The sequence below is a fragment of the Nycticebus coucang genome, chromosome 14 (genome assembly GCF_027406575.1).
Source record: "Nycticebus coucang isolate mNycCou1 chromosome 14, mNycCou1.pri, whole genome shotgun sequence".
NCBI classification, from domain to species: Eukaryota; Metazoa; Chordata; class Mammalia; order Primates; family Lorisidae; genus Nycticebus; species Nycticebus coucang.
In genome coordinates this window covers 29,855,610-29,870,989 of record NC_069793.1, presented here as the reverse complement: position 1 = coordinate 29,870,989, position 15,380 = coordinate 29,855,610, and the positions used below count along the sequence as shown (strand labels likewise).

The window sequence follows — 15,380 nt, the reverse complement described above, 5'->3', positions numbered from 1 at the left end:
TTAGAGTTGAAGGTGGCTGTTAGCCATGTTAATAGAAACAGCATGTGAAAAGATAGATACGATGACTGTAGTCTGAAAAATAGAGAATACACGACTGGATATTCTCCAGACAGCCCTTGTATACAAGTCTGAAGGTCCAGTACGTTGGGATTAGAGGTAGAATTTGGAGGATCCATCATTGTAAATAGTATCAAAACCATGGAACTCCAAGTTCCTGCCTGGAGAGATGCCAACATTGAGAGGAAGGGGCTGAGAGTGAGTTGAGTGGGCAGGCAGAGTGGAAGGAAACCTGGAGAGCATAGTGACACCGGAGCCAGGAAGAGAAAGTCACCTCGAGGTGCTGCTGAATGCTGGAGTATTTGAAGACAATTTTAGGTGAGAACTTAGGCAGTAGGTTTGGGGGTCATCAACCGGTGGTTGGTTTTAGAAATCTTTGCTGTGAATACCTGTGAATGATAGTATAGTAAATACAGTGAGAAGAAGGCTGAGAGAACCAAGAGAGATGAGCAGAGTGAGTTCCTAAAATACCGTGTCCACATATTTGAATTTGTGCAGAGCAAATCTGTTATATATGCTTAGCATATATAACAAAGACAATGACAATCTTTTAGCTCCGGATATCCATTTATATTTATATATATTCTACTCCTAAAGGAGTTTTTTATTTCTTTTATTTACTTTTTTTTTGGAAACAGAATCTCACTTTATTGCCCTTGGTAGAGTGCTGTGGCATCATAGCTCACAGCAATGTCAAACTCTTGGGGTCAAGTGATCCTTTTGCCTCAGCCTCCCAAGTAGGTGGGACTACAGGCGCCTGCCACAATGCCCAGCTAATATTTTTAGAGATGGGTTCTTGCTCTTGCTCAGGCTGGTCTCCAATTCCTAAGCTCAAGCAGTCCACCCACTTTGGCCTCCCAGCATGCTAGGATTATAGGAGTCACCACCCCTAACCCCTAAAGGAATTTTAAACAAACATACAAATATGTTTCTGGAGATCGGAATTAGAAGAAGTGTGATACTGTGTAACTGACAGTTACCATGACAGTTTGGCAGTATTTAGGTTTATGGTAATTCATCTATTCTCTTTCTGAAGTCTGCAGCATGCCTTTGGAATGAGGTGTTGCTCACGTAAAATTCCATAATACCCTAGTAATAAGATATGTATTTCATGCCACATACCATTGGCTAGATCTTGATCTTAAAGGTTTTTTCTAGTAGCTTTTGCAAGAAGAAATCAAGTGTGGTTATATTTTCCAACACTTTTACGCCCATAGACAGAAACAAAGGTATAAAGCAGGTGCTTTAGTTACGATCACCTCTGTTGGAAGTGGAGGGACCCCAGCTTTATTCTAAAATTATTATGTATACAGGAAAGAAATTAATTCAAATGGATTCACTATCAAACTAGACAGGGAACCTCATTTTACTTACTGCACTAGGACCTATGCCAGCATTGCTTCATCTTTGGCATTTGTTGTATCCTGTTTTGTTAAGTTAAAAAGCAGCTCTTGTTTAGTGCAGTTGTCTTAAGTTTTTTCCATATACACCCCATTAGTAAACAGAAATTTTTGAAAACTCCTTCATATGTATATGTGTATGATTGTTTATATAAAGTACCTACATGTACCTCTGTTCTGACGTAACAAATATTATAAACCATCTAGAGAATAAGGGCATCTGAAAAGGATGAGAAAATAATGAATCATTTTGTAAACTTCTGGCTTCGCATACCACAAAGACCGTTTGTCTCTTTGGAGACATAGGAGTTGGTTCTATTTTTTTTTTTTTTTCAATTGATTATGTGTGTAATATGTCCTTCAAGTTCCCATGTATGATATCTGAGCAATTTTTAAAAAATGTAGTCAAGGCCGAGAAGTAAACTTTTATATTCATGGTTACTATTATTTATCCAGGACTTCATATAATGCAAGTTTTTCTAATCAGAACCTTATTGATTAAGCAAACAAAAGCCTATAATAATTTTTACCATTGTTTGTTACCATATCCCATAATTTACAAGTTTGAAATCATAATGATCAGTATTAAAGTTATACTACGAACACTAGATTTACTGTGCTGATTTTTCTTTCAGATGACATTAAAGTATCAGTAAATGATTTTATCATCAAGGCAGCAGCTGTTACCCTTAAAGTAAGTAGCAAGCCCAAATAATTTTGTCTTTAAAGGAGTTTCGTGGCTTGGAATTTTTATAATGAGAAATAGAAATCTTATTTTTAAGTCACAAAAATTTTATAATTTTATTGATAAAAATATCATTTAATCTCCCTGTTTCACAGAAGAAGAAACTATAAATCAAAGAGGCTCCAAACTAATTATAGAATAAAGACCATTCATTCAGCAAATACTAATTGATTCCCCTATTTTATGCTAAATACATTCTAGGCATGGAATTTATGGTGGACAAAAGCCTACGTGATTTCTGCATTAATGGAGCTTGTGTTTTCACAGGGGAGGTACTGATAAGTCAGATAGTGGAAGTGCTGAGGAGCAAAAGAAAGCTGGGTAAGGGGACAAAGTAACTGAGGGTATCTTGTTCAAACCTGAAGCCAGGGAAGCCTCTCCGACAAGGCAGTCAGAGGCAAGGCCTGAGAAGAGAGGAGTGAGCCAAAAATGGATCTGGTAGAAGAGCCTTCCACATAGAGCCTCCCACAAGCTCCCAGGCTGTGAAGAGTGGTCTGTTATCCATAGACACGGTGCTGAGGGGTCGTGTGCCTAGAGTAGACTTAGTAAGTGGGGGAGCAGATAGGGAGCGGGTGCAGTTTTTAAGAAGGTAGAGGAGGAGAAGAAGAGGGGCTAAAGTACTACGAATGTGATGCTTTGTTGGCCATGGTGGGACCACAGTTTTTATTATGAATGAGAAGGAAGGCTGTGGAGGGTTTTGAGCAAAGGGCTAAGGTGATCAGATTTATACTTTAAAAAGAAAAAGGACAGACTATGCTCAGCATTTAGTAGAATACAGCAGGAGAGGCAAGGGTGGAAGCATGAGCGCCCTACGAGGCTGTAGAAGACAACAGTGGCTTGCACAAAGGTGTTAGCTTTGCAGCTGGCGTGAATTGGAGATCGTGGTTCCATTTCAAAGTAGAGCCAACAGGATCTGCTGATGAATTGGATGTGGGGTGTGAAAGACTGAAGATTTGGGACAAAGCAGTGGGAGGAATGGAGTTTTCCCTGTACTAAGATTGAGGGAAGTAGGAGAAAAGTAGGGTTTGGGGAGTGGGGTTGGATTTTTTTGTGACAGAGTCTCTCTCTGTCATCCTGGGTAGAGTGCCATGGTGAGCTCACAGAAACCTCAAATGCTTGGGCTCAAGCAATTCTCTTGCCTCAGTTTTTCTATTTTTAGTAGAGACTGCGTCTCACTCTTGCTCAGGCTGGTCTTGAACTCCTGATCTCAAGCAATCCACCTGCCTCGGCCTCCCAGAGTGCTAGGATTACAGGCGTGAGCCACAGTGCTCAGCCAGGAGAAAAGTAGGTTTGAGGTGAGGAATCCTGAGTTTGGTTCCACACATGTTAAATTTGAGGAGCCTAGTAGATGTCCCAGTGGAGGTGGTAGGAAGGCCGGTAAGCATGAGCCTATGGTTCAGTGGCAGTGTCTGGCTGGAGATGTCAATTGACTAGGACCCAGGCTCCTGCCTTCCTGCTCAGCACCAGTTTCCATCGTGCTGTCTCTCTGTAGCGAAGCTATTTTCTGGGATCACTGCTGGTTAACAACACTGTATTTAAAGTACATTTATTTATATTGAATTTTGTTTTTACTTCTTAGAAAATACATTAATACAGAACTTTAAAAGTGTGCGCTTTTTTAGCATGTATATAATTGTTCATATGACTTTTCTCTTTTGACCAAATAGTTTGGATTATATTAAAGATTTTCTAGTTGTGAATCATTTTTGCATTCCTTAAATGTAGCTCTAGTGGTCCATAAGATATTTGTTAATATATCATTGTATAATTTTATTCCCAGAATCATATGTAGTTATAATTTAAATCTGGTATTAGCTTTATAGGCTTTTTTTATCATTGGCTTCAATAAACTTATTTGGATTTTTTTTCTTTTTTCTGTGCTTATTTCAATATTATAAGGATTTGTATTTCTTGTAGTTTTGTAGATTCACAGTAAAAAATACCTGAACTTAGTTTTATTTTGAGGGGAATATAGGCAACTTTCTCATTTTATCCCCATAATTACTGATCTAATTCTCAACTTTTTCTTAAAGCAATTTTGGAAGCTTATTATTTTCCTAGAAAATCAGTCATTTTACCTGGATTCCAAAACTTAGTAGCCTAGAATGATTTAAATTTCTTTCTTATAGTTCCTTTAATGTCCTCAGTACCTGGGATTATTCTAAACTCTTTCTCTTGCTGTTGTATTTTTATGTTCTTAGCTGACGTTGATTTTTTTATATATCTCTTCGTTTCTTGGGTTCATTTTGGTTAGAAATACTTGGCTAGAAAACTTGAATGTGTAATGTAAATTTTTTTATAAATTAGAAGGTTTAATTCAAGACCGTATTTTTCCTTGAATACAACTTAGAGCATACTGCATAGGTTTTGTTACATAATTTTGTGATAAAATTTTTATTTGTCAGATATTCTTCGTTCATGAGGTTTCCCTTTTTTTGGTTTGTGTGTGTGTGTCTTTTAGTGTTGTCTGTGAATAATTTAAAATCTTCTGAGGGGTTGGGACTTAATTGATTCTTTTGACATAGTAACATTATTAAATGAATGAATGAGCTGAGCCTTGGAAAGTAGGAAAATGAAAAGAACAATTAAGTCCCAGCCACATACACCAGAGCTGATGGGTTTGAATCCAGCCCAGGCCTGCCAAACAATGACAACTACAACCAAAAAATGGCTGAGCATTGTGGAAGGCACCTGTAGTCCCAGCTACTCAGGAGGCTGAGGCAAGAGAATCACTTAAGCCCAGGAGTTGAGGTTGCTGTGAGCTGTGACGCATAGCACTCTACCCAGGGCAATAGCTTGAGGCTCTGTCTGAAAAAAAAAAATGCCATGAAGGTGGTCTCAAAATGGAAATGAGCTTAGCGAGACAGTGAGAAGGGTAAGTGGGAAATTCCTCTTAGGGGAGTGGTCACAGGTAAAATGTATTGGTAGGGTGGAACCAAACTGTAGGGCCGTGCTTGAATGACATGCGGGCAGGTCTGGATTTTCTGTAGAAAGCAAGGAAATTTTCAGAAGATAAATTCCTTTTTTATTTCTGTTTTTTGGCATCCTTTCACCTGTGACATTTGGCAACATCATCAATGTACACTGTTTCCAGGCATTTAGTCACTTTGTCCATTTTTTTAATCCTTAGTATAGTTGCTTGTATATTAGATGTATGTATGCTCATACATATAAATCATGTTTATGAAGCTTAGAAGTCTCTTTCTAAGTAGAGAAGTCATTTACTGAGGGCCTGCTAATTAATATACAGTGTACCCCTTTGCTGGGCTAGAAAGTCAGACTTCTTTATGCCAAAGGAATAATGTAGTTGAATATCGCTGATATTTCCAATCCCCTCAAAGCATGCTGGTCATTGCTTGAGACAAACATTAAATACCTTCTAGCAATCAGTTTTAACAAAGAAAACTTTTTTTGACCTTGATGTAAAGAGATCAAAACATGCAGGTCATCAGCATTTCCTCCTCTAGCTTGCTTCAGAAAGGTGGTATGTTTGATTATTCTTCCCAGAGAATTGACACACAAATCCAAACCACCTTTTTCAAGCCAAAGTTGCATTTGTTTTCTTCTATCTAGCTATATTCCCTTTGAAAACCGCATAATAATTTTAGTTATTTGTCGGTAACCTTCTAGGTCTAAAGCTACATGTTTTTCCTATTTCTAGCAAATGCCAGATGTTAATGTAAGCTGGGATGGAGAGGGCCCCAAGCAGCTTCCCTGTATTGACATTTCAGTGGCTGTGGCAACAGATAAAGGTTTAATTACACCAATCATAAAAGATGCTGCTTCCAAGGGTATACAGGAAATTGCTGACTCTGTAAAGGTATGTCTTTAGAAATACTGGGCTTTTAAAATGTAGGAATATACTTCCAAGTAATTACTTTCTGATAAAGTTTTGACATGATCTGTTTACACTGTGATTTTAGGAGAGGGCAGGATGGGGATTATATCAATTGATTGTTACCTGTGTATTGGTTTTTGGTTTTTTATCTCAATATGATCCATTTTAAGAAAATAAGTATTGACTCAGTGCCTGTGGCTCAAGAAGCTAAGGAGCCAGTCACATACACCTGAGCTAGCGGGTTCAAATCCAGCCCGCCAAAATGACGGCTGCAACCAAAAAAAAAAATAGCCGGGCCTTGTGGCAGCCACCTGTAGTCCCAGCTACTTGGGAGCCAGAGGCAGGAGAATCGCTTGAGCCCAGGAGTTAGAGGTTGCTGTGAGCTGTGAGTTGTGATGTCACGGCACTCTACCCAGGGCGAAAGCTTGAGGCTCTGTCTCAAAAAAAAAGAAAATAAATATTTAAGGGTGGCACCTGTGGCTCAGTTGGGTAGAGCGCTGGCCCCATATACTGAGGGTGGCGGGTTCAAACCCAGCCTCAGCCAAAGTCCAACAAAAAAAATAGCGGGGTGTTGTGGTGGGTGCCTGTAGTCCCAGGTACTTGGGAGGCTGAGGCAAGAGAATGGCCTAAGCCCAGGAGTTGGAGGTTGCTGTGAGCTGTGACGCCATGGCACTCTACTGAGGATGATAAAGTGAGACTCTGTCTCTACCAAAAAAAAAAAAAAAAAAAAGTATTTAAAAATTTAGAAATAACATACAGGTAAATTAGGAAATAACTTCATTCAAGTTGAAAATAAACTTTATTTTCTAAAGTCCAGAGTCAGTCCTGAAGATGCTATTTCAGATAGATTTTTAAAGTTGAAGTAAAGCTGAAACTGTTATTTCTATGAAAGTAGTAATGTAGTAATAGGTAACCTCAGTGTTTTTTTGTGTTTGGGGATTTTTTTGAGACAGAGTCTTACTCTTTCACCCCAGTTAAAGTGCAGTGGACATGAGATCATAACTCACTGCAACCTCAAAACTTCTGAGTTCAAGAGATCTTCCTGCCTCAGCCTCCCAAGTTGCTGGAACCATAGGCGAGTAGCTAGGACCACAGATGTTCACCACCATGCCCAACTAATTTTTTTCTGTTTTTAGTAGAGATAGGGTCTTGCTCTTGCTTAGGCTGATCTTGAACTCTGGCTTTGGCCTCGGAGAGTGTTAGGATTATAGGTGTGAGCCGCCATGCCTGGATGACCTCAGTATTAATAACACTATTTTTAAAGTTTATTTCATTCATTTTCTCTCTAAAATTGAGCACATTAAAAGTAACCTAGTATTCCAGAGGCAAGGTACTTTTACTTTGTCTGGATTTCTTGTAAAGCAATTTTTGTAGCTTTAATATGAAGAATCTGATTTCACAAAAAAATAGCACATTGACTAGGCAGGAACACAGGCAGTAGGTCAGCTTTGGCAGCCTCAGTCCTTTCCAAGGGTCGCTTTTAGCAAAAGTGTCATGAGTCTTGAAGTATTTGCTTTGAAAATTTTAAACTTGTTGGGGTAAATGATTCTTTTTCCATTTGCCAAGGAGCTGCTGTTACATGTATAGGGATAGAACAAATTATAAGTTGGATAAAAGTAGAAGGTAAGACTTGTTTGGGGAGCTGACAGTATATTGATGCTTAGACCTACTTGCTCAAGACAAATAAATGAATGCAAGTTTCTCTGGTTTTTTAAAAGCTTACCCACAAATATGAGTTTACTTAAAATTTTAGAGTTAGATATAATTAAAAATTATAATTATTATTATTTAACTATTAATTTCAGACTAGTGGAAGCGACCTTTTTAGGTCTTACTTCACTCCTCTTTGGAAAGATTTTCAGGGTGTGTTTGTATAGATAAAAATGCAACTGTTTTTCTTAATTGAAAGGTGATGTTAATTCAGCCAATTCAAAAGTCAAAGTAAAATATTGGTTAATGGGATATATAGTGTATACCATTTGTTCATCAAGAGCCTTAGGTCTAATGGTATTCTTAATTCTCCAGTAATTGTAACAGTTTTAAAGGGGAGAACAAAGTTTACTCCATAAATAGCCCATAAATTCTTTCATTGAATTAGGAAGGTATATATGTTATAGAAATATTTGCTGTCTTTTGTTATAGCCTATCAGTTGGGTGCTTCAGGTAACATGTACTTAGATTTTTAAGTTTACATTGCCAGGAGATCTCAGTGAGAATTACAGATTTTCAAAATCAACAATCCTTCTTACTTTACACTGATTTTAGAGTTCATTGACAGGAATAGCCAGCTGATATATTAAGACTCTGCAGAGGTTTTATTTTTAAGTATAGTGTGTATACTTGAAATCTAGTTCTTAAAATGAATTTTGCTTTTTTATTTGTTCCAGACTGGTAATTCATCATGATATATTGAGATCATCTGCCTTAAAAACAATGCCTTTCAAAAAGTTCATATGAAAAAAAAAGAAAAAAAAAAGTTCATATGATACGTGTCTGTTCAAATCACATCAATAATTACATTGCGTAAGGCAGGAGACATACGTTTGTAGACTGTTCTCTCTACTCATATTCTAAGAACTATACAAGTCAAAGTTCAATTTTCCATTTTTTATTCTGGATTCAAATAATTTTATAAGTAACTATATCCAAATAGTATAAATCTGTAATTGTTTTAGTTGCCAGTAAGTCGTAGATTATTTTTAGATTTTTGATATTTTTAAGAATATTTTAGTTTTCAAAAATAAAATCAACTGTGGTTTAAAATTAAATAGTTATCAACTGTGATTTTAATAATACCTGTGTTGGCAATGTAATACAAAACATTAAATAAGCTCTAAATTGGTTTTATTGACCCAACGACAGTGGCTCCATTTCTCTCTATCCTTCCTCTCATAAATTAGTCATTTTTGCATGTGATAATTCAGTGTCAGTATTCTTGCTTTTGAAACATTGAAAAATAAAGATTAATAGAAGTATGGTTAACTCCAAGTGCAAGTGAGAGGACATTTTAACTATTTTTCTTAATATCACTCTTAGTGTCACGTCTTTCTCTAAGTTTTTAGAAATTGATGTTGTCAAGAATGCTATGAAGCTAGTAATTCTTAGGTTCCTTGTGGGCAGTGTAAAGCAGACTAGCCATTTCAGGAAATGTTTTAGCTATAGGACCAAGAACCAAAAAAAGTTCTTTCTCTGAGGCACTGTAATTTCACTTCTGAGAATTATTATGGAATAATTAAAAAGAAACCAACAAAGAAAGTTATAATACTAGGAAGATGACTAAGTAAATTATGCAGATGCATCCTTTAGAATGTTAAGCAGATTGTAAAAAATTATTTCTAATGACTGACAATACAGAAGGTACATATATTGAAAAGTGAAATATACCATTCTGTATTATTTACCACTATCCAGGGTTTTATATATGATGTAGGTAGAGGTGAAGCAACCTGTGAAAGATGATGAGTGATATGTTGGTTGTGGGATTACGGGGGTACTACTTCAGTTGCCATTGGATTAATTATTTAAAACCAACTAGATTGACAAGAATGGCTTCTAATACTTTATCTTACAAGAAAAAATGTATAAGCAACATAAAAATTGCATTGTGTATAGAGAAAACACTGAAGCCTTCTGCCTGGTGATAGTGCTCAGGGCATTACCAATATCTGAGAAGGTGTTAAAGGGTGGTGGATTTTCTAGAGTTTTGACATCTTTAGTCTCTTAGGTCAGCTGTGCTTTAACTTGTTTGTTCTTATAATTATATTAAATAATATAAGATCAATAATAATAATAATAATACAAGATCAAATGTAGAACATATTGTTGGCTATCATGCTCTGATTCTGTATTTACATTTTTCTCAGGCACTTTCAAAGAAAGCAAGAGATGGAAAATTGTTACCTGAAGAATATCAAGGAGGATCTTTTAGGTAAATTTAAATTCTTAATTATCAATCGCCCCAAACAGGTAAATAAAAGACTTATTAATTCCATGTCAACCTATTTTATTTATTGTTTGGAAATAATTTTTAAATTTAAGATAAATGTCACATACTTTGAGTGGATATTGACCAGCATGTATTTATATTCAGGTTCTTAAACTTTTATTTTTTAAATAAATTTATAAACATAAAAAATTTGTAAACCTTAGCTGTTTTCTTTCTACTTGTGGTTTTTTTTTTTTTTTCAGTTATTTATTTTCAGCTCTATTTTCAAGTGTAACTTCCATAAAATGCACTGAGTATAGCTTGAATTTTTCACAAAGTGAAGAACCTATGTAGCCACCCAGAGCAAGATACAAAACATTCCCAGCATCCCAGAAGCCTCCCTTTACCCTTCCTAATCATTGCCCCCTCAAAGATTGCCTTTACCGTAGGTTTGTTTTGCTGGTTTTGGTCTTTATATAAAAATTATGTATTTTTTAGTATCTGACCCCTCTGCCCATATTTATATCCGTGACATTATGTTGTTATGTGAAGCAGCCATTTATTTGTTATTGTAGTATATATAGTATTCTATTTAATATTCTGTTAAATCAGAATCTGTTTACTGTTGATGGGCATATGGGTTGTTTCTAGTTATGTCCTATTACAAATAATGGTGCTATGAGCAGTCTTATTAGTGTCTTATGGTAAACATATGTACATTTTTTTCTTGTTATTGTATAGACCTAAAAGTGGAATGTTTTGGCTTAAAAGCTCTAATAGACACTGTCAAGTGATTTTCCAAAATGGTTACACAAATTTACCCTTCCATCAGTGCATGAGAAGGCCCATTGCTCTACATACTTGCCAACATTTAGTATGTTAATAATTCTTGGGGTGTGTTGACACTCTACAGCATCAAATTAATGACATTGCATCCTTTTTCATTCATCAGCCATTTGGGTATATGGTAACTCATCAGATAAAGTACCTATTGAAGTCTTGTGTTCATTTTTAAAAATTATTTGTGGAGTTCTTATTCCCAGATACACAGACATTTGTAGGCCATATGTATATTATTTCAAATACCTTTCCCACTCTGTGGCTTACTTTTGGCACTCTCTTGGTGATGCTTTCTAATGAACAGAGGTACTGAATTTTAATGAATTCCTACTTATCAGTATTTTTCTTTATAGTTGGTTCTATTTGTTTTCTGTTAAGAACTTTTGTGTGTCCCAGTCATGAAGTTACTCTTCTGTGTTCTAGAAGTGTTGTGATTTTACTTTTGACGTATATCTCAGAATTCATCTAAAATTGGATTTTGTGTATAATGTGAAGGGCAAGATTCTCATTTTTTTTTTTGAGATATATGGATATTAAGTTAACACAGCATCGTTTCTTTGAAAAGATTTCTTCTTTTCCATAGTATTGAGAAGGTTCTCTTGTGTACGTTTGTTGGGTTCCGTGTTCTCTCTTTTTGATATTATAATCTTTTTTTGATATTATAAATGCTATTATTTTTAAATTTCATTTTCTAATTAAACAACTTATACATAAGGTCATTCATCACTTAAAAACATGGATATACATTGTTAGGCTTTCATTGTTGTTTGAACATCATACGGTGTACTTACATAAACCCAGGTGGTGTAGCTCACTAACACCTGGGCTGGTGGGAGACAGCCTATGGCTCCTAGGCTACAAACCTGTCCATTATGTTGCTATACTGAACAGGCAATTATAACATAGTGGCAAGTATCTAGACATTAAAAAGATTCAGTAAAATTACAGTATAAAAGATGTTAAAAAAAAAAAAGGTATATCTGTATAAGTTACTTACCATGAATGGAGCTTGCAGGACTAGAAGTTGTTCTGGGTGAGTTAATAAGTGAGTGGTAAGTAAACGTGAAGGCCTAGGACATTACTATAAACTTTATAAATACTGTACATTTAGAGTACACTAAATTTATAAAGAAATACTCAAACTATGACCTTATGAGGACCGTGATGTCACTAAGCAATAAGAATTTTTTAGCTCCATTATAATCTTACGAGACCACTATTGTATATGCGGACCCTGCTACGCGGCACGTGACTATAGGTATAAAACAGATTTTTACGTTGACTTTTATCTATGTCTTACCAAAATTTACTTATTAATTTTACTAATTTATCTGCAGTGTATTAGATTTTTCTATATATACAATTTATCAGTGAATACGAATAGCTTTTATTTTTTTGATATTTATATCTTACATTTCTTTTTCGCAATGCTTAATTAATGCTTAATGTTAGATAGTAGATATTTGTATGTGTGTTGCTACATGTCCTTTGGTCTTTGAATAAGTTGAAAGTTCAGTAGCAAAGGTTTTTAGTAAGTAAAACTATATACTAAAGGAAAGGTAATTTGATCGAGGACGTGCCACCTTCAGAGCTTTTTGTTTTCCCTCTAGTATTTCCAACCTGGGGATGTTTGGCATCGATGAATTTACTGCCGTAATCAACCCACCTCAGGCCTGCATCTTGGCTGTTGGGAGATTTCGACCTGTGCTGAAGCTCACTGAGGATGAAGAGGGGAATGCCAAACTGCAGCAGCACCAGCTTATAACAGTCACAATGTCAAGTGACAGTCGGGTGGTCGATAATGAACTGGCAACCAGATTTCTTGAAAGTTTTAAAGCAAACCTAGAGAATCCTATCCGACTTGCCTAGTCCTCAAAGATGAGAAGGTGGTCTTTAGCTTACTTAACTCAGTAGCTATTACCAAGAAATGTACATTACAGGGAAACAACTAGGTATTTAAGTATAAAGGGGGTGAAATGTTCTTTTATTTAAAGTGCAAGCATTTGACCCAAGTTGTCTTCATTTTCAGTTTTGGTTTAATGTTGTAGGAATAAATGGTAATAAACTAATAAAAGAAAGAACATTTGGTTAGTCAGATCCATTTTTAACCTTTGGTGCTTTACAAAAGGGGTATTAAAAACTAGATGTAAGGGCTGGGCGTGGTGGCTCACACCTGTAATCCTAGCACTCTGGGAGGCCGAGGCAGGTGGATTGCTGAAGCTCACCAGTTTGAGACCAGCCTGAGCAAGAGTGAGCCCTTGTCTCTAAAAAATAGCCTGCCATTGTGGCAGGCACCTGTAGTCCCAGCTACGTGGTAGGCTGAGGCAAGAGGATCACTTGAGCCCAAGAGTTTGAAGTTGCCATGAGCAAAGACGTGATGGCAATCTTTCTAGGGCCACAAAGTGAGACTCTGTCTCAAAAAAATAAAAACTAGATGTAAATTAAATTATATATTTGGCTCATTTGAGCATTTTAGAATATTTAAGAATGTATGATACTTTGTAAAATCAAAAATTGTTAAAACTATCTAAATTGAGTCAAAGTTAGAAGTGGTTTTCAGAGGGAGATGCCCATCGACTTAGCAATGAGACCTCACTTATGGGCACTGCTCTAGATGTACTTGAACAGTTTAATATGTATAGTTCTGAATAATAGTAAATAAATATCATACTGTATTGGGGGTTGTGGCAACATTATTGAATTTTTTATGTATATAAAGCTGTATGTTTTCGAGTGGTTTCTATCATTCTTATATTTCACTTCTATAACACTGTGAACTTCTAAAGAATAGAAGAATAGAATAAAAGAAGCAAGAATGGAGAGAGAGATGCTTCAAAAGTTGTGTGCTTTAATGAAAAGCTATAGCTAAAATCCATAAACCTTCTGAAATAAACTGCTTACCTTCATCCTGAGTTCGAATATATTTAAATAGTGTTATTGCCTACCTAATATTTTAATTTAATGTCAGTTTAAAAACAAAATGTTGTTTCTTTGTGCATTTTAATAAATTTTGTATTGTGCAATAAAATGTGAGAAAATACAAACATTTCTTTTATATTTTAAATGTCAGGACACAGAATTTTAGTAAAACTTTGAAATAGATGAATTTTTTTCTAGAACATCTTAAGAAATATTCCACACGAGGAAAGAGTGATTTAAAATTAGTGTGACATTAGGAAAGTAACTGATAGGAAATATAAAACTCTGGAAAGAGAGGGGAAGAGAAGACTTAGGAAGCCAGACACATGAGGACTGTCTTTTTTATTCTACTGTTAACATGAGCTGGTTGTGTGGGTTTATACCTTTAATCCCAGCACTTGAAGAGGCTGAGGTGGGAGAATCACAGATTAGCCAGGTGTGGTAGCATATGTGTATAATCCCGGCAACTCCAGAATCTGACACCAGAGGATCCCTCGAACCCAGGAGTGCAAGGTTACAGTGAGCTATGATCAGCCTGCTGTACTCCAGTCTGGATGACAGAGCAAAAACTCTCTCTTAAAAAAAAAAAAAGATGAGTGAAAATTTCATATAATCATAAAGGTTAGAAGAGCTTATTTCTCTCTTTTGACAACTCTGCTGTAACTGGCAAGATAACTATTTGAATTGGATGGTGATGAATGGTCATTTAATTAGCTGTCACAGAAAGATGCCTCCTGTTAGTGTCAGCTGACATGAATCACCAGAAGAGAGACTATATGGTACAAGTTGTGTGGTATGGCATGATAAACTATAAGCCCTAACCAAGAGAGCCTTCTAAAATAATTAGCGCCCCAGTATGGCAATGTTAAGCAATCCACTTACTCAGTTTTGTTTTTTTTTTAAATATGGAACGCTTCACGCATTTGCGTGTCATCCTTGCGCAGGGGCCATGCTAATCTTCTCCGGATCATTCCAATTTTAGTATATGTGCTGCCGAAGCCAGCACCACTTACTCAGTTTTTAACAAGACATTCTTTAAAAAGTCTTCAGAACTTTTGTCATATTAACAGTTATACCAAAAATGATAACCTCAGAACTTTTGTCACATTAACAGTTACACTGAAAATTATAACCAATGCTATTTCAACATAATTTTTATAAGTTACGTTATTTTCAAAGTCAATTTTAAGTGAAATGATTTGCATTGTCTCCTGATTTTTCCAAGATTTAGAACATGACACAGACATAAGTATCTTGATTTAGAGTTGTGTTCCATGGACTGACATACAAAAAAACAGAAGAGCATCTGTTTCCCTGTGGGTGAAATGGGTGTTGCTATCCACCCCAACCTGTGTTAGAGAGTTGTGAGCTGCACGGGAGAAATGGCCATATAAATTTAAGACATTTTAATTCTTTATGGACATCACGGCCAGGCTTTCCATATAATCAACTGATTTCTTGGTTTGACTTCCCAGCTTTTGGTACAAATCTTGGTCATTCTGACTAAAAGTATTTTTCCTACTGTTTTTAGGCTGATGGGGCTTATATAAGGAAGTTTTTATTTCTAAAAGGTATTTCTGCTGCAGTGTGACTTCAAAGAATAACACTGATTTAAGAATGGAGCAGGTTTACTCGGTTTGAACTGTGTGCTGCCTT

General features: G+C 36.0%; 1 protein-coding gene and 1 non-coding gene across 2 annotated transcripts in view; one reads left to right on the top strand and one right to left on the bottom strand.

The window, feature by feature from the left end:
• Positions 1-13,711, top strand: part of PDHX (pyruvate dehydrogenase complex component X) — an 85,527-nt gene extending 71,816 nt beyond the window's left edge. The window contains exons 8-11 of the mRNA XM_053560571.1: positions 2,093-2,151; positions 5,864-6,022; positions 9,904-9,968; positions 12,416-13,711. Of these exons, the coding sequence (XP_053416546.1) occupies positions 2,093-2,151; positions 5,864-6,022; positions 9,904-9,968; positions 12,416-12,674 (542 nt within the window). The 3' untranslated portion in view covers positions 12,675-13,711. The remainder of the gene's footprint in view (positions 1-2,092; positions 2,152-5,863; positions 6,023-9,903; positions 9,969-12,415) is intronic.
• A 912-nt stretch (positions 13,712-14,623) lies between these two features.
• LOC128566121 (U6 spliceosomal RNA) lies at positions 14,624-14,730 on the bottom strand. The gene has a single exon (XR_008374417.1). It is a non-coding gene; the product is annotated as a U6 spliceosomal RNA (small nuclear RNA).
• Positions 14,731-15,380: the final 650 nt, after the last annotated feature.